We start from the raw sequence: 24,786 nt of genomic DNA on the forward strand, positions 1-24,786 counted from the left end.
AGGTTTCTCTAGGCAGGGTTTTGATAAATGGTATGATGAGAAGCAGCAACTCATGTATAGGTTACCCAGATGGATTTATTGAGGAATGCTATACATTCGTGCCATTGTTGGATATGGAAGAGAATTGAAACCAGTAGCAGCTCTGGCCTATTCGCAGTGGATCTATTCTGTAGCTGGCTGGATGACTACTCCTGGGATAAGTTTGGTTAGTTTGATGGAAGGTTCTGTCAGTTAATTTGGTGTTAATCCTCGTAATATGCTTCCCTTTTCTCCCTGGATTGCAAGCGGTTCCCTCTGGATGTATCCCTTCGATCGAATGGCTATAATAATATTGTCTGGTACAACTGACCTGAGGAATGCTATGGGATTACCAGACCTACTTTTTGAGGCAATACTGAAGTGTTTGAAGACTTCCTGCAGTATTATGTTTTGGCTTTGGTTTAAAATATAAAGTATTGATGCACATTCTTTGGATATGAAAGATTTTCTATGAAGATAGTACTTTTGCGATCTACTATTTCCTGGAAGGATATTACATCCAATGATTTGCGACAGGAATACATGCAAGAAAAACTGAAGAATGAGGATGTAACAGATGCAGTTATCATGGGTCTACAAATCTGTACTGTTTGCTTTGTTTCCCTCTGAGTGGATCTTATGGATATTTATGGGCTAAAGATAAAATATTAGAAACTTGTAAACATTTGGAATGTTACTTTCCCTGTATAATGGAATAGAAGTCATTATTTCTTCAACATGGGATTATATGGAACCTTTAAATAGTTGTGTGGCAGAATGGATTACCTGGTTTGTGTTTGACATACTTCTTGATTTTTACCATATTGTACCAATGGACAACCACACAAGGGAAAAGTGTTAGTGGATACGTTGCACTTTAACTTGCAGATCAAATGTGAAGAGACTTCATAACAATTGAATGGCTACTGACTGCTAGAAAATGGATAATAAATGCCTTCTACTAGAAGAAAGCACTTTGCCCTAGGAATAACGGGTATAGTTGCTTAATATCGACTCAAGAATCGGGATACATCTATCTATCGACACGATCAGATTGAATGCACTCCGCCATCTCAGAAAGGTCTTGGGGTTTGGGATTTACTTTTTAACTTTGGGAGCTATCTGTTTTCAGGCGAATGTACTTAACACTGGCAAATGGAAGTTTATCTTTCTTGGGCGTTCAGTTTTCTTGATACAATCCCCAAAACAATGCGGCACTAGCACTATCCGAAGTTGGATTACCCCTTTAAGAGGGGACCAAATTGGGAATGTTTGTACACTTTTCTCTCCCTAGATTTAATTGGGATTTAGGTCGTGTTTACTGCAGTCTTAAAAGGTTGGTATGTCCTGCCATGTATATCTTAGCCCCTCTCCTAACCCAGTCAACCCTTCCTTTCCACTAACTCCAGTAGTCATTAGTACTGCTAGAAAATCAAACCGCACTTTAGTCAATAGAATCTCACTGACTTACAGCTTTATTAGCTCCTCTGCCTGTCTGTGTGTCTTTCGTGGATTAGGAGTTTGTATTTTTTTGTATGTCAGCTGATGGCAGTAACGCTTTTGAATCAGCTTGCTGCTTCTGATTGCTGAAAGGTCAGTGTAAAATGATTCCACAGTATTTTGTAAGATTAATTCTGTAACTGTAGCTTAAAGTCAAGTTGACACTGCATAGTTTAGTGTTTGGCTGCTCAATGTTTCTTGAATCTGTAAAATGTTAATAGAGGTATAGTGATTTTTAAAAAAAATAACTTGTGTAGGAAAAGTGTAGAATGCAAAGGGGCAAAAATAACGAGAATAAAAATGAAGTAATATAAATAAGTGGACAGGACAGAATAATATAAAATCCAGGCATTAAAATAAGAACTTTTAAAAATATAAGTAGCACATTGCTATTGAAGTAAAATATTTAGCAATTTATTTGCCTATGTTTAATCAAGCTCTGTAATAATCTCTCTGATATCTTTAATGCCTGATAATTAAGAAATACAATGAACTAAATAAAATTGTAGTATAGCTACATTTATAAATTAAAAAGTAACTAACTACAAAGAAGAGATTTTGGAAGAAAGCAGTTTTTCTTAAAGGAAATAATTTTCCTGAATAAGGTCAAAATTAAATTGTGTGATTATGTATTTTTGTTTGAGTCTAAAAACTCAATGTTAGTAATGATAATCTCAATGAATCAGGCTTTTAAAAAAATGTTTTGCACTCCTTAAGCCAATGATAAGTAACCAATTATGTCACTTAATTTTTGATACAAATTTCAAGTTCTGCATTGCAGACTTCACGTGGAAGTTTGGACAACGGTTGATCTTCCAGTGAGTGTCATGTGATTGTAACACCTTTGACAACACACGGGTTTAGTCAGTTTCAGATTTTGAAAAGTCAACTATCGACTAGTATAGATAACCAGCACAACATCTGTTGCTCAATTTCTGCTTTCTTCCAAAAGTGAGTATCTGATTAAATACAGGCTACAGGATGGTTTTTCTTCTAGTTTGAGATTTGAGATGAGAGCCTTCGAGTTGATTTTGTTTATAGACTATATATATGATTTTTAAAAACTTCTTAAATAGCTTTTAAATAGTTAGTTATGTAATTTTAAAGTAATAAAGCAGAAGGAACAGATAAGGAAAATTCTTGACATGAAAATATCAACATGTCTTTAATACAAATATTACTTTTGGCACCTGGGAATTGGAAAGCACAAACTTCACAAACACAGAACAAAGCTCACCTGATGCCAATTATTATAGAATGCTAATTAATTGCTATCATTGCTGTTGCTAAATTCTCTGTTCTCTTTATTGTTTCATGTATTCTTTAGTTAAAATTCATATGCTTATTTTTTCAGAGGTTAGTAGGCATAATTTGCTGATACTTGACAGATCTTTTTTTCCCCCCCCCATCCCCCATCCCCAAAACACAGGGCTTCTGATAACAGGGAGCGTACTTATGATCACAGTGCCTATGGACACCACGATCGTACAACAGCAGGGTTTGATCGCCCAAGGCATTATGAGCAGGATTACTATAGAGATCCTCGAGATCGAACTATACAACATGGAGTTTATTATGGGTCAAGAAGTCGAAGTCCAACTCGATTTGAAGCTCATGATCCACGTTATGAACAAAGAGGGAGGGAACAGTTTGCAATATCAAGTGTAGTGCACAGAGATCTCTACAGGGAAGACATTACGCGGGAAGTAAGGGGGAGACGACAAGAAAAAAATTATCAGCACAGCAGGAGTCGATCCCCACATTCCTCACGGTCAGGAAACCAATCCCCACAGCGGTCTAGCCAAGCATCGAGGTCACGGCGTTCTCCCAGTGGCAGTGGGTCGCGAAGTAGGTCATCAAGCAGTGATTCTGTCAGCAGCAGCAGTAGTACCAGCAGTGACAGGTAGGTGAAGAGGAATGTAACGCCAATAGTTCTCACCGTATGACATCAGAGCAAAGAGAAACATGTAGGTATTGTTTTACCAATGCTTGGAAAAGGCAAAGTGTCTACGTTAGTAAATAAGTGTTGCTAGTATTGCTTTTTGTTGTTAGTTCTTTTTACTGCAAAATGATTGTTTTAACCTTTTTATCTTGAAAGATTTTGAAAATCATGTTGCTTATTTTCACAAAACCTGTGATAGAAAAGTAATGAATGCATAGCTCTCGTTGGAATTTCAGTGAATTAAGGTGATTTTTCTGTGGTGACCTCTGAAATTGTTGAAAACATTTAAACAAACACTTAACAGTACAATAGTATAATCACCCTTTTGAAAGTGGATTGTTTCTGGAAGGATCATTTTATATGAAATAGTGAATTACTTGTGATTGGAGCAGTTTGACATGATTCTCGGGGCTCAAGGGATCAAAAGGTATAGGGTGAAAGCGGGTACAAGATGCAGAGTAGGGTGATCAACCATTATCATGTTAAATGGTGAAGTGGGCTCGAAGGGCCAATTAGGAGAAAGTGAGGACTGTAGAAGGGCCAATTAGCCTACTTCAGTTCCCTTTTAAAAATGTTTCTATAACATAGCTTTTTCCCCCATTTAACATTCTGGTACTAATAAATTTAGCAATACTTGCAAATTGGCCCTCATCATAGGTGCCACCAAGCTAGTTGTAGCTGCTTAGTGCATTGGCTCATTTGGCTTGAGGCTGGAGTAGGGCTGTTGTTGTGGATGAGCATTCAGAAACATTCAAGTCATTAGCATACCCACTTCTGGAAAGAAATGGATGTATAGCATTCATAACTCTAGTTACAATTTTTGGAAACAACATTTTTAGTACTTTTGTTTATGTAATTACTCTTTTGGACTCCTCTGGTTCTAACAGACTAGGTCAAAACTAGGGAATGTAATGTTGAAAATAGATAAATTAATAAAGCAGATATACCTTCAGCTAATTTTTATGTTATGTAAAAATAGCTTTATAATTACATAGCATTTATGTCCTACAACATGGCCCCAATAGATCTTTGATGTTTATGCTACTCCCACTGTACTTTATCTAACCACATCATATCCCTTTATTCCTTTCTTAATACTCATCTTATTTTGTCTTAATTGCAATTGTTATTTGTCTAAATATGTGTTTCCTGGTTTCTGTTGGATTTATTAATGGGTATTTTATGATCTTTTGAGTTTTTCAAAATTCCCTCTTTTCTGCAGCTCCTCTTAATAATTCCTTAATAGTTTTAAAGACCCCTGTTAGATTATCCTTCAGCCTCTTCTAGAGAAAAGAGCTATAACCCATTTAGCCTTACCTAATAATTGCAATCTTTCAATAAACAGAATAAGAATATGGGATAATGTACTCTGAGCCAGCGCTTTTACTGTGGTATTGCATGATATTATTAAAACAGCGACCATATCATCCAAATTTGCACCCTTAATTAGTTATAACTGCTGTTAATGATGTGTGAAATTATTAAAAGGTATTGTGGATGCAATTCATTCTTGGATAAACTTGTTTACCTTACTACTATTGATTTGATTTAAGTCAGAAGTGGATGAGTGCAGTAGATCACTCACTTTGTGAACCCCCGCCCCCCAAGTTACAAAGCTGGAGTTTCATAGCAGAAATAAAAGGTGTGAATCTCCACCATATGTAATTTTAGTTCTGTAGCGAGTTAAGTCAAAGTGCATTCTTTTGAGTTTTTTAAAAATTCGACCAAACCAATTAACGTAGTGGGAGGCACAAGTAAGGATGTATGTTGTTACTTGGCAAATCAAATGGGACGGTCATAATTTTTGGATGCCTACCAACAATTTCTAATATCTGTATGTTGCAGTATTGCTCGTTTATTTCAGCAACCCATAACTTTTGATTAATGAGGTAGATGTAGTTTTTGACCACAATGTGTATCTCTTGTTTATCAAGATTCCAATGTCTAAATAATACTTAATATGCAAAAAAAGTTGATATTTCACAGATGCATATGGAATGTTAACGTTGGGCCAAAGGAGTTGATGTTGGTCTGGCAAAAATTGAGCTTACATGGATACCATGGGTTTAAGTGGAGAATGTTTACATGGCTATTGGCACAGCCACTGATGATAACGTGAAGGAAAACTGATCTTGTCTAAAAATGTTCATCTTAGATCTGGGTGCTTGACTGAATTGTGCAGTTTGCTCACATTATTTATAAAGTTCTGGAATCAGTGCAACCTCCCTAATAATACTAGATAAATGTTCTTTTCGTATGCTTAATCATTGCATTCATAATATTACCAATTAGTGCTTTTGTGATTTTTGTGTATTTACATTTGTCTCCTCTGTCTACAAGTGCCATGTATCTTTTTCATGTGATAGGTAGCCTGTTTGTTCATTTAGCTTTGTTCCTTCATTACATGTTCAGCTTTGAAAAAAATGTATGAGCAATCTGGAAATACAGTGTGCATTAGCCTTTCCCTTTTTTTTAGGATAAACTTTAGCTTCTATTCAGGAACAAACTTATGATGAGTAATTAGGAAATACTTTTATTCTGTAGTTTTGTGGTGCAATGAGTGGTTTTATGTAAAACACTGTTCACTAAGCCATCTAAGTTTGAATCATGCCATTAAGCATTTATTCAGTAAAAATTGAACTACTTGTCTCGCATTAGTTAAAATTGTGGTGCGTTGCACCTTTCTTGTCATGAGCCCAGCTTTCTTCCTCAGTATGCAAAATATTCATAACAAGTTGTTGGTTTCCACTGGCTTTTGTAAGCAACTTTATGTTCATTGTTTTGTGAAATAATCTGACAATATTTTGAATGACTTTTGATTGGGTCACAAAAAGTTTGCTATGTTCAAGGAGAGCATTCTTATGCTGTAGAGGCCAGAAATCCTTGCATAAGCATAAACGAATTCCATGGACTTCGGAACAAGTTTTAAACAAATATACCGTGTTAACCATGTAAAGTTTTTGTTACACTGCATTTGTTCTGTCATCTCATTCGCCCCCTCAGTCGAAGCTCAGAGGTGTGGTATAGTTTTACCTCCTGCATCTTTATTCAGGGCCCTGGAGGGAGAGAGAATGATCACCCATGTTCACAGGCATGTGTTCACAGTCTTCTCTGGAATAGCAGTTTCTTAATGCATTTGATTTTCATTATACTTTGAGGAGCATCAATGAGGCAACATACATATTAATTGGGTGATGTTAGAATCAACAAGTATCAATAGCAGAAACTAAGCCCTTTACTGTTATACAATGAATGTTCTTATCCTTGTTAACTGGATTCATACAATGGATACCTTTTCCCCATGTGAGCTGACTTTACATACTGAATGCTTCCAATATTGTTAAATGGCTCTACATAATGACCTGCTTTTTCACCTTGTTAACCCATTACCTTTACCTCCAACACCCCATTGTTAACTCTAAGTTCTTATTTGATCTGAGTCCTGCTCAGCTTAACCTCTTGTTTCACAAAACTCAGAACTTAACTCTTTCCCTGCTTGCCTATACCCTATACACATTCTCAGTTCAACACCCACGTTGTTTTCAATTTCAGCAGTCAGTTTTCTTTATCTTGACCTTCCACTAAATAGAGATTTTAACCAATACTGTACAAAATTAGATGCATTATCATTCCCAAGTTTTAGATTTCTGTGATAGTTCCAAACAGCCTGTTGTATTTAGCATTTTTATATGTAGGGCAAATTTGTAGCATTCCATTTCAGTCACTATTATCCTGAGTTCAGCAATTATGCTTAAATTTCTTGGTCTTTCACATTTTGAAAAATGGCAGAATTAATTACTGAGCACCCAGCTTGAGAAATTGGCAAAAAATGTGACTGAGGTCAGAAACTGCCTGTATGTTCAGCTGTTTCTTTGTTACTGCTAAGACAGGCTTAAGCGTGATTGTCAATTTCTTCAACGAAGAGTCATGCAGTCACAGGGATATACAGACAGTTCAACTCATCCATGCCAACTAGATATCCTAAATTAATCAAGTCCCATTTGCCAGCATTTGACCCATACCTTCTACATTTTGAATTGTAAAGCTGAAAATCTTTTGGAACTGAAATGGCTTTGAATTGGGAGGCAGAAATGGAGGCTGATAGTGAAATTTAAAAAAAAACTTTAGATGTATGCTGCAAAACTAAAAGATTGAGTCTGAAGTTGGAGATAACAACTGATACAAATAGCACTATAGTTATTGTAATTGAGAGAGGATGTTGAAATATCTCTTTTGACATTTGCTGTCTGTATTTCATGCACGTGAGCTGTAATGGCCTACCAGCATACCTCCAACTACCCTTAGCTGGATTAAGTGTCGTTCGCCATGATATGGTCCACTCTCTTGGTACATCTAAATTTGTTGCATTTGCTTTGCATACCTTTATTGTCCTAACCCTTGCAAGATATTGGTGCCATCTGTAGAGTTAGTGATTATATTTTCAATGTGATTGTTCACTCTTTGTTTCTTTTGCTGAAGGATGTATGTTTTCTTTTATTTGGTGTTTATTTTGAGATATCAGTGAATGATGTCTGGAATGAAGAGCAGTACTGAGAGCATCTGGCTCTGTTTTTTCTGAATAAAAATATTTTATGAAGATTTATAAGGGCTTGATAGGAATTGCTTGCATCTGTTGTATAAAGATGTAAACAATGGTGAATTTGTGGTGAAAGGATATTGGACCTCCTCTAGAAGTTCCTGGTTATCTAAAATTTGGATATGTACTTTGCAAATGAGCCAATTCCTTTACAGTCACTTCTAATGGATGCTAACTTTAATTGAACTAGATTCAATTCTTTCTTGCATACTATACATTTTTTTTTTAGCCATTTAAACAAAGGTGTTGTGGGACTGTAATCTTATACTTTTGAAAATTGTGATCCAATGATAATTGACAGTAAGATAGAGATGATATAGTATTGATAAATCTTCCCCACTGACTTCACAACTGTTAGAAATAGTTCTTTATTAATTTTTTAACAAATACCCATGATTACCCCAATAAACTTGCTTTCATCACTCTCTGTTCCAATGGAATTGGGTGCAGTATGTTTAATTTCTTATAATTTTGGTTTTTGTTACATCACATAATGCTGATGAATGTACATTGAAGCCATTTAATGTAATGTACAATCTCCTATCTTTTATGTTATGGAGTAACTGAGGCTTGTGCCATGTCTGTGCTGAACATGATGTCATTCTAAACTAATTCCAACTGTCTGCCGATGGTTGGTATCCCTCTATCCCCTGCCTGTTCATGTCTGTCTAAAACTTTTTTTCACATAAAATGCATGCGCCTATTCTACCTAACTTTTTAACCTATTTGTCTTCCTGAAATATTTTGCAGTCCTTGCTATCTGTCACATTCCATACTGTGTAATCTGCGAGTTTCAATATCATGTCCCAAACCCTTTCAATATGAACAACACTCCTTTATCCCCAGTTCTGTTTCCTGTCCATAGGTAAATCATCTTGTTGATTCTATCTGAGTTACGGATTTCAAGGCATTTACTTTCAACTGACACTAACTATTTTTCCTCCACCATCCTTTTCTACAACATGCTTTTTTTGGTTGTTCTGTTCTCCTCAGCGTGATTTGTTTATCGAAGGAAGATTAGTGTTCTTACAGCTGAAAGGTCCTGGTCCTTGAGTTTATTGCAGTGCTTTTCTATAATTTGTGTCCTTTGAATAATGAGCAGAGTTCAGTATTGAAATTGTTGTTCCGTAGAAAGTGCTTCTAGCAGTGATTTTTGGGTTGTTAATTGTTAACTAAATCTTTTTGGAAGGACTGTAACTTGGTCTGATTTTTATCCCCCTTCTTTTAAAAGCATGTCTGAGTCAGAATTGCTGAGTCACTGAAGATAGTGCATATGCACACAAGGTATCAGCAGATACTGACTGAAAAGTCACATTGTTTGAGACATGGGTACTTGGTATGTCGTGTAATGACACTTCATCCAGAAGGGATTGGGGATACAGATTCATATTCCATCATAGAGCTGGTGGGATTTAAATTTGGTTAATAAATTTGGAGTTATAAAACTAGTCTTAGTAATGTTGACCATGGCAGCTATCATTATTTGCTGAAAAACCCATCTAGTTAACTGACTTCCTTCTGAAAAGAAAATGTGATACCCATACCCAGTTTGGCCTACATGTGACTCCAGCAAATCCTTTTGAAAAGGCTTAGCGAGCCACATTTCATGAAAAAAATAAGAAAAGGCTCAAGGTCACAGCTAATTTGAGTCCTTTATAGCTGGTGGGAGAACATATTTTGACTACGTTTTTTTCAAAAATGCAAGATGGTTACGCAAGACTTCATATAATATTTATTTGTTAGCTATGGGTTTTTGTCTAATTCTGTTGCAGTTCAAATTCTGCATCTGTCAATCAAATAATTTCTAACTCTTTTTTTTTTCTAAATTCCATTAGATAAAGCCTAATCTTTCCTTAGAAGCCAACTTGCCGATATCAGTGATAATAATGATCTATTAGCATCCCTAGTTACTTGTTGTACCTGCATACTAACCTGTTGTAAATCATGCAAAAGGGCTTCCAGATCCCTATGCCTCCCAGAGCTCTGCAGTGTCTGGGCATTTAGATAATACTGTTTTATTCTCCCTGCCAAACTGCATAATTTTATATTTTCCCAAATTATAAATCTTTGCCTAATCATATAACCTACCTATACGTTTTTGTAACCTCCTTTTAAGATGTGGAGGTGCCAGTGTTGGTCTGGGGTGGACAGGGTCTGAAGTCACACGACACCAGATTATAGTCCAACAGCTTTATTTGAAATCACAAGCTTTGAGTGTTGCTTCTTAGTCATATGTTGTGTGACTTCTGACCACATCTCCTTCAAAACTAACTAACTAACTTCTATATATTTGTGTCATAGCAATTTTGGTAACTGTCTCCCATCATTTCATCCAGGTCATCTATATAATATCGTGGGTGGCACAGTAACACAGTGGTAAAAACAATGACTGCAGATGCTGAAAATCAAATACTGGATTAGTGGTGTTGGAAGAGCACAGCAGTTCAGGCAGCATCCAACGAGCAGCGAAATCAACGTTTCGGGCAAAAGCCCTGATGAAGGGCTTTTGCCCGAAACGTTGATTTCGCTGCTCGTTGGATGCTGCCTGAACTGCTGTGCTCTTCCAGCACCACTAATCCAGTAACACAGTGGTTAGCACTGCTGCCTCACAGTGCCAGAGACCCGGGTTCATTCCCGCCTCAGGCGACTGATTGATTGTGTGGAGTTTGCACGTTCTCCCCGTGTCTGCGTGGGTTTCCTCCGGGTGCTCCGGTTTCCTCCCACAGTCCAAAGATGTGCAGGTCAGGTGAATTGGCCATGCTAAATTGCCCGTAGTGTTAGGTTAGGGGTATGGGTGGGTTGCACTTTGGCGGGTCGGTGTGGACTTGTTGGGCCGAAGGGCCTGTTTCCACACTGTAAGTAATCTAATCTAATCTAATCTAAAAATTGTAAAGAGTTGAGGCCCCAGCAGTGTTCCCTATGGCACCTTCTTCATTGCATCTTTCCAACCTAATAAGATGCATTTATGTCTATCCTTTGTTTTCTGTTCATTAATCTTTTGTTTCAAGTGGTAACTTTTATGGTTCCTTAAATACCTTTAGAATTCTAAGTATAGTGCATCCACTGATACTCCTTCTTTCAATTGTTATCTCCTTGAAAAAATTGCAACAGGTTGGTCAGACATGATTTCCCTTTCACAAATCCATGGTAACTCATCCTGATTATCTTGAACTTATCTAAGTGCCCTGCTATAACTTACTCAATAATAGCTTCTAATATTTTCCCTATGGCAGATGTTTCCACGATTCTGCCTCCCTTCCTCTTTTTTAAAAAAAAAGTTACACTCGCTATTTGCCAAACTAACAGGACCATGACTAAATTGAGAGAGTTCTGGAAAATTAACTCCAATGCTTCACTATCTCACTAGCTACTTTGTTTTAAGACCTCAGGTTGTAGTTCATCAGGATCTGGGTATTTGTCAGCCTGCAGTTTTTTCAGTACCACTTCTCCCAGTGATTGTGAAACTCAAGAGTTCCTAATTTATCGCTGCTTCTAGAATGGTACTTGTATCCTCTATAGTGAAGACTGATGGAAATGACCTGTTCCACTCATCTTCTATTTCCCTATTTTCGATTATTAATTCTCCTGTAGCATCTTCCATAGGACCAGTGCTCACTTTGATGACTCTTTTCTCTAAATATTTGTAGAAGGTTGCTGTTTTTATTTATTATTAAGTTGAATTTCATTAGGAAGCAAAATTTCTCTGATAGCTACTTAATCTATACTGGAAATATTTTGTAGCTGACCTTATGGCCACTCTAATGAAAACTAAATGTGTTTCAGTAATTAACTTAGTCTTTCACTCTTTCATCCACTACCTTTTTAAACAGGCACATTCTCCGTTAAATGTCAAACAATTAAAGAAACGTGAATCCTCAAATTATCATTCTCTGTGTGCTTTGGAATACTAGTGAAATTGTACTCTCACATTAAAATGCAATTGTGCAGAAATCTATAGTTTAAATTAGCATTCTTTGAAATATGGTATTGAATCTGTATTACCTGATTGTAATCTCTGAACAAACTTGGTTTCTTGGATCTTTTCAGTTTGCACTGCCTCCACCATACTGCCTTTGTTCAGTGAAATACCTTTTAGTCTTTTAAAAAGAAATCTTCTTTGGCAATAAGTGTTTCCAGCATTATTTCATTTTTGACCAATTAAATCATTAACATTTTAATGATGTGTTACGTAATATGTTTGTAAAACAGGTAGCATGAAAAGGAAGGTGATAGTTTTGCCTATATTATACAATATATGACATTGTTTGGGCATTTTAGCAACATTCATACAGTCTGAGTTGTGCTAAAAGCTGTGGAGGTTTTCGGGGCTGTTGTCCTTAATGATAATTAATTAAGTTCTTGTTGAATAGGACACCACAAAGAATTGAAAATTAGTTGCTTTCTTAATAAAAACTTGTAAATTTGTGCGGATTTAAAAATGTGGTCCACTAGTTGAAGGAAACTGCCATTCTTACCTGGTCTGGCCTAAATGTGATTCCAGACCCACAGCAATGAGATTTTTCAGAGGATAGTTTAATAGTCAATTAGGGACGGGCAATAAATGTAGGCCTAGCTAGCGATACTGCCCTCCTGTGAATGAATAAACAAAAAAAAAGTTCAACATTTCAAAACAGTCTGCAGAATTCAAATTTAATATTATTTATCAGTTTTTGAATTTACTTAGAGACTATATAAGGCACACTTCTTGTGTGCTTTTGACATTATTTCCATATTTGCAACTATATGATTCTAATGGGAATTAACACAAATGCCAAATGCCAAGGTAGTTAAGTATATGTAGAGAGCTTGGTGATTTTTGAACCTTGAAAAGTCAAAGCTGATTATATCTTGTATCTTTGATTTCATGAAGCTTTTATCATCTGAAAACCTTTTGACTTGATGCTTTGAATGTGTTTTGGGAGAACCTCAGATTGCCGGTGCAGATTGGTCAGCTCGGCATCATTTGGTTCGCTGACTGCTCGCTGAACCAACTCATGTGGCTGTCAGATTGAAATGACAGATGAAACTACTTCTAAATTCAAACACACTAATGTGTGAAGCACAATTTGACATCTTAAGAATTTTGTCCCCCTTTTTAGTCTAATATATTTGAATTTGTACCCACTGTGTTATGTGTACTGCATAATAAAGAGAACCCATCTGGCTTTTAAATTAGAAATACTTAAATGCCTGGAGATTTAGTTAAACATGGTAAACATTATACATAAAAGCCCAAGTGGATCATTTTTGGAAGGCTGTTGTGTCACATGAATTTTGTGAAAAATAAGCCTGTTTGTTGCAGAACGCAGAAATAGCTTCAGCATAGTTTTATTTTATGTTCATTTTGATCAACATGCTCAGATTGTAATTTGAATTAGAAGTTTTTGTGTTTGAAAATTTTATAAAGCAAGAAGCACAGAGGTGAATGTGATCAGCAGACAAAGAAAAGTGATTGATTTCTGCAACTTGTGTGCATTGGTGAAGAACTATATCGGCGAATAGACTGAATTCCAGAATGCTGTAATGTTTTATATTTTTATTCTAAAGTTTGAGGGTGGAAAGGGAATGTCACTATTTCAGGAATATAATACTGTTGTAACATTGTGACTGAATATTGTGTTGTGGAGTTTTATTTGGCAAACTGCGTTGAAAGGCTTGCATCTGAATACAGCAAAAGCTTGAACTACTTGTTTGGCTTCTCCGCTAGTTTGAACTGGAAATATCCAGTTTGACTTGGCAGCTGGCCATGTCACAGTGGTAATATGAACTTCACTTCCTTCTCTGATGGAGTCCTTGTGGTGCAAGGGGAAAGGATAGAGGGGAGGAGGCATGTGACTGGCAGGAGTCTGTGGTTAACCAAGAGAGAGGAGGGATTATATTCTCAGTCACTGCCTGTCAGTATACTTGCAGATGTTATTGCCACCCCAGTACAGTAGAGCTGATGTTGTGGGGGTGGGGTGGAGAGGAGAGGAGGAGTAGCGGAGTGCTGTGGAAATGTCTTCAGAGAATAAATGCCATTTTTACGAGGGATTTGGAAGAGATGTTCATGCTGTAATTTAGAAAAATATTGCATGTTATTTTTGAATTTCAAAATATATCTTGGGATTTTCATGACATTTGGCTAAAAACTTTACACTTAATTTTAGGCATTTAATGAGTACAATTTATACATTTTTAAGATAAGAGTTGTGGCTTTGAGTAAATTATAAAACTTAATATTCATGTGCAGATTGTTTAACTCAATTAATTCAATTGCATTTTTATTAAACAGTTTCCTTTTCCCTTCCATACATAATCACTTTCAACGATCACTAAGAGTCACTGTTATAAAATTGTGACAGACTGTTTTTGTCTCCATACATATTGTGCTTTTAAGTCCCTACTGCACTTTTGCAAAATAAGCCACTTAGCCTTCATGATCGAGCTGCTTATATCTGCAGAAAATTTTACAATGCTCTTTAATGGGTACCGTCTGTTCAGGCTTTCATTCCTCCTACACATGCATGGGCATTGTGTTTTAGTGTAAAGTTAATTCAGTTGCCGAAAACATCTTTTACAGATGCCATTTTAAGCAATTGCACAATTTAAAGAGAGTCTCTATTAACATCCTACTAAATTCCTTCCAGGATGATATTAACTTACAGTTAACATTTAGCATTCCAACATTGTTATCAATTCTAAAACAGAGTCTATGTTTAACCCATTGTCAATATATACAAATACTTAATTCATTGATTTGGAATGTGCCTATTTAAACTTAAGTTGACTACTGGCCTGTACAGTCTCATCATTTAAGTTTTGACATTGCCTTAGAAAGTAAGTTTTTTTTCAACAGCCATTACTTTTCCTTTGCAATTGAAAATTGTTCAGAATGTTCAAAAAAATGTAACCAATGTTAGAAGATATTTATTTCGCAATAATATGATTGAATTTATCCATTGGGTTGTTCTTCGTGTCCTCTAATGCCTTCAATTCAAATTTTGCTATTGTAGAAAAATAGGAGCAGGAGCAGGAGCAGGCCATTCGGCCCTTCAGGCCTACTCCGCCATCCATGATGATCATGGCTGATGGTCCAACTCAATAGCCTAATCCTGCTTTCTCCCTATAACTTGTAATCCTATTCGCCCCAAGTGCTATATCTAGCTGCCTCTTGAATGCATTCAGTGTTTTGGCATCAATTGCTTCCTGTGGTAATGAATTCCTCCTGTAGTAAGGACTTGCTTCTTGCAAAGCTCAGACTTGAAGATGATGTTTTGGCCCAGAGCTGTGGAATAGTAGTGTCTTGAGCTCAAGCTCTGCATTCTTAATTCCTACGTTATATTAGTATTGTCAGGAAAGTGTACTGATGGAATCTTTTGCTTTTTAGAGTTCCTTACAGTTTCCAATTGTTGTTCCTTAAAATTATTTGAAAAATTGCTCAAAAATCAATTCCAAAATCAGCACTGAGATAAAATTCATAGTATTCTTTATAAAGTGCGACATGGTGTGAAAAGAAGTAGGTCAGACAGGAAAAGAGTTAAGGTGGAGAAAGTCAGTTCTCCCTCTGTAGAGTTAATTCAACAAAAGATTTTTGAAGCCAGATAATTACTTAGCCTGTATTTTCTTCAAAATTAGAAAGATTGATATTAATGAGACAAAACTTTCTAATGAAACATGACATGAGTTCGATGGAATTCTCTAAATTAGCAGGCACACATAAATCATTCCAGTTTATTTTTAAAGCAGAGTGAGTTTTAAAGCCAAGAAGACACAATTGTAGGAAATGGATGGAGGTGAGTTGGATCATAAGTGAGGCTTCTGGCCTTTTTGAGTGCGCATTGTTGAAAGAAATGAATGAAGGATTAAGGGTGAGTTGAGTGAAGTGGCACAAAGAGGAGGATAGGGTAAAGTGGTTGAGCAGGCTGTTCAGAAGGGAGCCAATTGAGAGGGTTGATGGGAATGGATTGTGAGCAGGATTGGGGGGGGGGCGGGGGTAGACAAAGGGAGCACATTGTCATGGAGGAGCACAAGTTGTTGGGAATGGGGATTAGATAAAAGCCCTTGTTTACCCTTAACAAAATCTACTTCAGATGAATATTCATGTCCCTGTTCTCTTCCTCGCTGTCAGTCCCTGTCTTTCCCTTGCTTTTCTCCCCCCTCCACCCCCGTCATGCTCTCCTCGCTCCTCTCCCCACACAGATGAGAAAGTGAGAGAACTTGGGGCTATGGGTCTGAATGATGCAGAAACAGCATTTTTAGGCACTTAATTAAAGTACCATGTTTTCTGACTTAACACTGGCTTCATCATGGTGTTCAATTGCTTACACATTTCCGTCATTACCTATTTCTCATTTCAGTTACTCCCTTGCTGGCACATACAGCACCTTTCCAATATTTTCATGTGTATTTATAAATAGTCCTATTCAGTCAGTGCAGTACAACAGATATGCAGGTAATACATAAAAGGTTTATTGAACTAAGCCTTTAATTCTGTGTCTTTCAAAAAATGTTGCCTGATTTAAAAACAGAAAATGGTTAAAATAATGCAAATAATATCAAGTCAAAGTGCAATTTAAAGTTCGAGTAGTTCTTACACGGACTGACTAATCATTGGAGGTCTTCTTCCAATTTTGCCTCATCACCTGAAATCTACATCTTGGATCTTGTGTTTTTAACTGATTATGTACAAGAGGCTTCTTGTGTGCACATACTGACTGGAGAAATTGAGGTTTTGGTTAAGAAAAAGGAGGAAAGATATGTCATGTATAGACAGCAGAGATCATGAATCCTTAGAATATAAAGGCAGTTGGAGTATATTTGAGGAAAATCAGTGGGGCAAAAGAGGGACATGAGGTAGCTTTGGCAAACAAGGTTAAGGAGAATCCAAATGGGTTTTTATAAATACATTAATGGCAAAGGGGTAACTAGGAAGAGAATTGGCCCCCTCAAACATCAAATGCGGGGCCTATGTGTAGAACTGCAGGAGATGTGGGAGTTACTAAATGAGAATTTTGCATCCGTCTTTATTGTGGAGAAGGACATTGAAGATGTAAAATGTGTGGAAATAGATGGTAACATCTTGAATAAGTGTCCATATTTCAGAGGAGGAGGTGCTGGATATCTTAAAACACATAAAGGGGATAAGTCTCCAGAACCTTGTTAAGTATACTCGAGTACTATGGGAAGGTAGGGAAGTGATTACAGCCCCTTGCTGAGATATTTGTATCATTGATCTTCACAAATGAGTTGAGAAGACTGGAGATTGGCCAACATGGTGCCACTATTTAAGAAAGGTGGTAAGGAAAAACCAGGGAGCTGTAGACTGGTGAGCTGGACATCAGTGGTGGGTGAGTTGTTGGAGGGAATTCCGAGGCACACGATTTGCATATATTTGGATAGGCAAGGGCTGATTAGGAATAGTTAACATGATTTTCAGCATGGGAAATCATGTCTCAAACTTGATTGAGTTTTTTGAAGAAACAACAGAGGATTGATGAGGGCAGAGCAGTGGATGTGATCTATATGGACTTCAGTAAGGCGATCAACAACGTTCTTTATGGTAGACTGGTTAGCAAGGTTAGATCAGATGGAATACAGGGAAAACTAGCCATTTGGATATACAACTGGCTCAAAGATAGGAGACATCAAGTAGTGGTAGAGGGTTGCTATTCATATTGGAGACCTGTGACCAGTGGTATGCCACAAAGATTGGTGCTGGGATGTTGCTTTTTATCATTTTATATCAATGATTTGGATGTGAACATAGGAGGTATAGTTAGTAAGTTTGCAGATGACACCAAAATTGGAGATGTAGTGGACAACGAGGAAGGTTACCTCAAAGTTCAGTGGGATTTTGATCATTGGCCAATGGGTTAAGGAGTTGCAGATGGAATTTAGATAAATGTGAGGTTCTGCATTTTGGAAAGGCAAATCAGGGCAGGACTTGTACACTTAATGATAAGATCCTGCAGAGTGTCGCTGAACAAGGTGATCTCTGAATGCAGGTTCATAGTTTCTTGAAAGTAAAGTCGCAGGTAGGTAGGATAGTGAAGAAGGTGTTTGGTATGCTCACCTTTTATTGGTCAGAGCACTGAATATAGGAGTTGGCAGGTCATGGCTGTGCAGGACATTGGTTAGGCCATTTTTGGAATATTATGTGCAATTCTGGTCTCCCTCCTATTGGAAGGATGTTGTGAAACTTGAAAGGGTTCATAAAAGATTTACAAGGATGTTGCTGGGATTGGAGGATTTGAGCTATAAGGCAAGACTGAATAGGCTGGGGCTATTTTCTCTGGCGCATTGGCATCATAGAGGTTTATAAAATCATGAGGAGCATGGGTAGGGTAAATAAGTAAGTTTAGTCCCCTGGGGTGGGGAGTCTAGAACTAGAGGGCATAGACTCAGGGTGAGAGTTGAAAGATTTAAAAGTGACCTAAGGGGCAACTTTTTCACGCAGAGGCTGGTGTGTTACACAAAAGCATCTCTTTCTGTGTAGTACCTCTCTCTGATTTGATTTATATCACATTATCAAATCAAATTTCTATACTACATTGAGAAAAAAGAAAATAAATACAAAGCACAAAAGCCTGCACTGGAAGATGCCAGAACCACAGCTTTGCCATCTTTTAGATGAAACACATGTCCACTCAGGTGAAGGTAACAACTCCTGTACAAAGAGGTGTCTTAAAAGAATCTGATTACCTATCGATATTTATCCCGCAACCCAAACAGCTTATATGATTTTATAACATTGACAAATTCTCTGCCCAAGTTTGCTGCTATTTCCTGAGTAATTATGTTTCAAATATACTTAACTGAATTGCTTTGGGTTAATTTAAGATTTTGAAGGATGTTGTATAAATAAATACTGTTCTCTTTCTTAACTGACCTTCCACAAAGCTATGGTTTTGATCCCAGGTCTGAATAACCGATAACCTTTTGAATGAACCCATCCAGTGTTCACTTTTTTTGTTAGTCATTGTAGCATTAGAGGGACACATTTTAGCAGAAGAGTGATACATTATATTTTGTGGTACAATTTTTATACCTTTCATGAATAGCCCCAATATTGTAAGACATGCTAAGTTCCCTATATCATGTGTTTATTTGTGACTGTCATGTATAAATATGTATCTGACCAAATTTTGATCATAACCACTTCAGATCCATAACCTCTTCATTGCCATCACTGTCAACTTTCATCTCTACATCATTGCCCATCTCTGATCCAGCTTTAACTCATCTGCTGAGTCACTTACCTACCGTTGTTACTTTCAGCTTGTCTGTTCCAGTACTTGAGTAGAGCTGTACATGTACAGTGGCTAATTATGTGAGACACTGAGGCTGATCACATGTACAGAATTTTTAAGATTGAAAAATGTTAGTGGTGTGTTTTTAATTTTAATGTATGCAGGATAGAAGTATTGCTGGGCCAACATCTCTCCTGCTTTGTGTAGCTTTGCAGAGCATCAATTGATTGGTTAGAGTTGTAACAATTATGATGAGCATTTCTTATGATGGTTTATTTTCCCATTTTTACTTTGTCAACTCTTGAATGTACCCACAATTATTCTTGGCACTTCTCGGTCCTTATTTGAATGCCAGTTGATGACTTTGTCCAAAGCTTTGGTCAGTGTGTGCATAAAACTTGATTATGCCCAACTCTGCACGCAAGGCACAACTCCCTCCTACTCCCCCATAGTCACATGCCACCCAAAAACAATGTGATTAGATTATTCCTTAAACGTCAGCATTTGCAGAGTATGATTAGATTATCACATTCTGCCTGCAAGAAAGAAACACACACCTGCTGGGACATCAATTTCTTATATGTCAGCAGAACAAATTAACCCTTTAACATCTCATTAACGTACTTGAAATTAAACACTGTGTAAACTCTGTACTCATGTTACCAAGGTTTCTTTTCTCCTGACCATCATGTCATGATGATGATCTAAGACTGCTTACAATGTTTTGCTCTTGAGCTGAACTTCTAATGTTATTATCTTTGCCTAAAAGAAAGTCATCATCAACCCATTTTTCTATTATGCTGCTAAACCACTATCACTATTACCCGTCAATCCTTAACTATCAAACCCCAAAATTTCCCTTCTCCCCTCCCCCACATGACACTGAAAACTCTACTCCTCAAAACAGCCATATCCCATCATTTGCTTCTTTCTCCACTGCTGTAGCTACTTTTTAAATCTATCACACCACGTGTCAAAACACTTCCGCTTCTTACTTTTATCTTAACACATTTTTGAGCTGCTATTTTTCAGTGCATGCTAAAAAGGCAAAAGGAAAAATTTGTATTTGCAATTTTCACTAAAATGTGGATATAAATTGCAATATGAACCTGGAGTTAGCAGAAACCCTTCTTGAAACGTTCGGTTTCCTGGGAGATTGATTCAGATCAGAGACTTTGAATGTGGAAATCAAATCTTGTTTCTGAATCTAATTATGTATATAAAGGTGTTTATTTGGCTACTTACATGATTCACTGCAGTATTTCAAATTGGGCGTAGAATATTAATGGAATGGAATATTAAGCAAACTTATTGAAAGCATTCTAAGAATTTTAATTCATTTCCCGTTCTAAAGAACACACCATTGTGTTGCTTGTTATTTCAATAATTGACCAGATTTGTAGCCTGGCTCTGAATAAATATTGCAGTACTTTTTCTTTGCAGCATTTGTTTAGTGACTGAAGTCACTGCTTTGCCTGAATAGTAGTAACACATCATACAACTTACTCAGACAAGCAGTTGTAAATTTCATTAGCAGCCATAAAATGGATGTCATCAGCATACAACTGGAACCCAATTCCATAATTTTGGATGATGTCACCAAAGCAAGTATATCGCTGATGGACTGGGGTTCTTGTTGTATAGTTGTGGTATTTCACCCTCTCGGCCAGAAGACATTGGTTCAAGTTGTAGCTGTTCCAGAGATGTATCAAAACATCCTTGAACAGGTTAAATTAAAAAATACCTCTAGATGATAAAGGAGGGAAAAGCAGTGAAGCCTGGTAGTACATTAGCAGAAATCATGTATAGCTGAGATAAACTAATGAATAATATGTTGTGTCACCAATGGTCTGAGTGGTGCATATGGAAAACTGTGCTAGTGAGGTGAGAAGTGTTAAAGGAAGATGGTGATACCTCACTCTTAACAACATCTCCTTCCAATTCTCCCAGTTCCTCCAAACCAAAGGAGTAGCCAATGGGCACCCGCATGGGCCCCAGCTATGCCTGCCTCTTCGGACATGTGGAACAGTCCATCTTCCGCAGCTACACTGGCACTACCCCTCCACCTTTTCCTCAGCTACATCGATGATTGTATTGGCGCTACCTCGTGCTCCCATGAGGAGGTTGAACAGTTTATCCACTTTATAACACCTTCCACCCCAACCTCAAATTTACCTGGACCATCTCAGACTCCTCCCTCCCCTTCCTAGACCCCTCCATTTCTATCTCGGGCGACCGACTCAACAGAGACATGTACTACAAACTGACCGACTCCCACACCTACCTAGATTACACCTCCTCCCACCCTGCCCCCTATAAAAATGCCATCCCATATTCCCAATTCCTTCGCCTCCGCCGCATCTGCTCCCAGGAGGACCAATTCCACTACCAAACAGCCAAAATTGCCTCCTTCAAAGACTGCACTTTCCCCTCCAATGTGGTCGATGATGCTCTCCACTGTATCTCCTTCACTTCCCGTACCTCCGCCCTTGAGCCCCGCCCCTCCAATTGCCACCAGGACAGAACCCCACTGGTCCTCACCTTTCACCCCACCAACCTCCGGATGCATCGTATCATCCTCTGTCATTTCTGCCACCTCCAAACAGACCCACCACCAGGGATATATTTTCCTCCCCACTTCTATCAGCGTTCTGGAGAGACAACTCCCTCCGCGGCTCCTTCATCAGGTCCACATCCCCTACCAACCCCTGCACCTTCCCCTGCAATCGCAAGAAGCGCAAAACTTGCGCCCACACCTCCCCCTTACCTCCCTCCAAGGCCCCAATGGATCCTTCCATATCCGTCGCAAATGCACCTGCATCTCCATGCACATCATTTACTGTATCCGCTGCACCCGATGTGGTCTCCTCTACATTGGGGAGACAGGCCACCTACTTGCGGAACGTTTCAGGGAACACCTCTGGGACACCCGCAGCAACCAACCCAACCGCTTTGTGGTTGAACACTTTAACTCCCCCTCCCACTCCGCCAAGGACATGCAGGTCCTTGGCCGCCTCCATCGCCAGACCCTGGCCACACAACGCCTGGAGGAAGAGCACCTCATCTTCTGCCTACGAACCCTCCAACCACACTGGATGAATGTCGATTTCTCCAGCTTTCTCATTTTCCCCTCCCCCCACCTTATCTCAATCCCAACCCCCGGATTCAGCACCGCCCTCTTGACCTCGTCTTGACCGCAATCTTCCTGACCTCTCCGCCCCCACCCCCTCTATGGCCTATCACCCTCACCCTCACTTCCTTCCACCTATCATATTCCCAGCACCCACCCTCCCCCCCCCCCCCCCCCCACCTTTTATCTCAGCCCACTTGGCACACCAGCCTCATCCCTGAAAAAGGGCTTATGCTCGAAACGTCGATTCTCTTGCTCCTCGGATGCTGCCTGGCCTGCTGCGCTTTTCCAGCACCACACTTTTCAACTCTGGTTCCAGCATCTGCAGTCCTCACTTTTTCATAGTGTCAAAGTTAAAGCAAATATGATCTGTAAGAGCAAGAATTTTAGTCACAGTAGCAGAGGAAAATAGAAAAAACCTATGAAATAGAGAGATTGGGCAACAGAGACATTTTCATAAAGTCCTAGAGATGTACAGCATGGAAACAGACCCTTCGGTGCTACTCGTCCATGCCGACCAGATATCCCAACCCAATCTAGTCCCACCTGCCAGCACCTGGCCCATATCCCTCCAAACCCTTCCTATTCATATACCCATCCAGATGCCTTTTAAATGTTGCAGTTGTACTGGCCTCCACCACTTCTTCTGGCAGCTCATTCCATACACGTAGCATGAACTCAGTCTTTGTACTGAACATGAGTGGTCATTTATTTTAAATAATTGCTTACCTGTAGCTAGTCTATTTATTAATTATCAGTATATAATTGACTTAAAATTCTAACGCTATTATAAATTCCTCCCTATACCTATATACAGACCAATATAGATAGACACAAAACAAAGCATGACTTATGGGTGGAACGGAAGGTTGGGAAGTTCAGTGGTTCCTGTCCACAGGTTTCGCTGACATGGTCCTTACGCTGATTAGAATGCTGCTTGAAAGTCTTCCTTCATTTGTTTGTAGGAGGCACAAGGTGATCCCCAGTTATAAAGCTCTTTGACTTAACAGTCAAACATCACAGCCTATATCAATGGGAAATAAGAAGTAAAATGGCTACAACAGAGCAAAAACAGTCTCTTCTCTTCCATGGGTTTTTGCCAGAACATCCACTACTGCCCACAAAAAAACTGTTCATCTACCTTTAGGCAATCATATTTGTTCCAAGCAGGTGCATTTGCCATCAATAACTCATCACTAGTCCATAGGCTAATCAGTTACTTGCTGCCAGCCAAAGCACCACTTGTACACATACCTTGGCTCAAGCTCATTTGCAAACTGCTTCCAATACTTCTTAAACAAGCTAATGTGTAGACATACTTATAATGAGTGTTGGATTAGTTCCTTTGTTTTTTAAAATGCAGCAATCCTTCAATAATCTTTGTTTCATAAAACAGTTCTGTTCCAATTTCAGTATACAATCAAAATAAAGAAAAAATATATAATCTTTAAATTTTAACTTAAAAAGAAGTTCAATTTTGTCTAAGGATAAAGCAACATGCTTTTTGCAATATTGCAGCAATATTGGGCGACAGCTGATTGGATCTATCCATGTTAAAAGTGTTGTCTCTGAAGAATTATTGAATCTTACAGTCAGGAATCTGTCATTTGGCCCAAATGTTGTGCAAACCCTTTGAAACAGCTATTGAAGTCACCCTAGTCTTTTCCTATATCCAGCAATTTTTTTTTCCCTTTTCAAGTAAAAATCTAATTCATTCCTGAAAATTAATATTGAATTGCATACAATATAACAGTCTTTCATTTAGAACATAAGGAGAAAAATGAACTAAGAGGAATGGGAAAGCAGTTGGGAGTTTGAAGTTATTTTTATTGTAATAATCCCAAAAATCTTGTGGATAGAAGGAGAATTCTGCAAATTTATTGTTTGCTATGGTTTATTTTGTCATTTGCTGCTTAAATTTTGGTGTTGCTTCGTTTTCACTTACAGAAACTAATGTCTGAGAGGGAAAAGTATAATCGGTTATCTGGGTACCTCAGGATTAGTATTTTCTTGCTTATTTGTAGAGTGTATGGCAGTATTGGGAATACCAAGCTTTTGGTTGTTTATCCTAATATAGTCATGCAGCATGGAAACAGACCCTTTGGTCCAACTTATCTATGGTAGTCCATGTTCCCAAACTAAACTGAACTAATCCCACTTGCCTGCATTTGGCCCATATCCCTCCAAACCTTTCCTATTCGAGAACTTGTCCAAATGTCTTTTAAATGTTGTAACTGTACCTGCATCCAGCACTTCCTTTGGCAATTCATTTCATATATAGAACCAGTTGTGCTTTTAAAAAAAAGTGGTCCCTCATGTTCTTTTTAAAACTTTCTCCTTTCATCCTAAAAAAGCCTGTAATTTTGAACTC

General features: G+C 38.0%; 1 protein-coding gene across 8 annotated transcripts in view; it reads left to right on the plus strand.

Annotated features, from left to right (window-relative positions):
• Nucleotides 1-24,786, plus strand: part of spen (spen family transcriptional repressor) — a 101,043-nt gene that overhangs the window by 21,785 nt on the left and 54,472 nt on the right. For 6 of the 8 annotated variants that reach the window (XM_072586566.1, XM_072586571.1, XM_072586568.1 and 3 more), the window contains exon 3: nt 2,948-3,421. The exons of 1 other annotated variant lie outside the window; for it this stretch is intronic. In XM_072586566.1, coding sequence (XP_072442667.1) covers nt 2,948-3,421 — 474 coding nt within the window. Of the gene's footprint in view, nt 1; nt 1,355-2,947; nt 3,422-24,786 lie in introns of those variants that run through there. One more of the 8 variants, XM_072586573.1, reaches the window with a different exon arrangement.

Source organism: Chiloscyllium punctatum, chromosome 16 (assembly GCF_047496795.1).
Source record: "Chiloscyllium punctatum isolate Juve2018m chromosome 16, sChiPun1.3, whole genome shotgun sequence".
In the NCBI taxonomy this organism is placed as follows: Eukaryota; Metazoa; Chordata; class Chondrichthyes; order Orectolobiformes; family Hemiscylliidae; genus Chiloscyllium; species Chiloscyllium punctatum.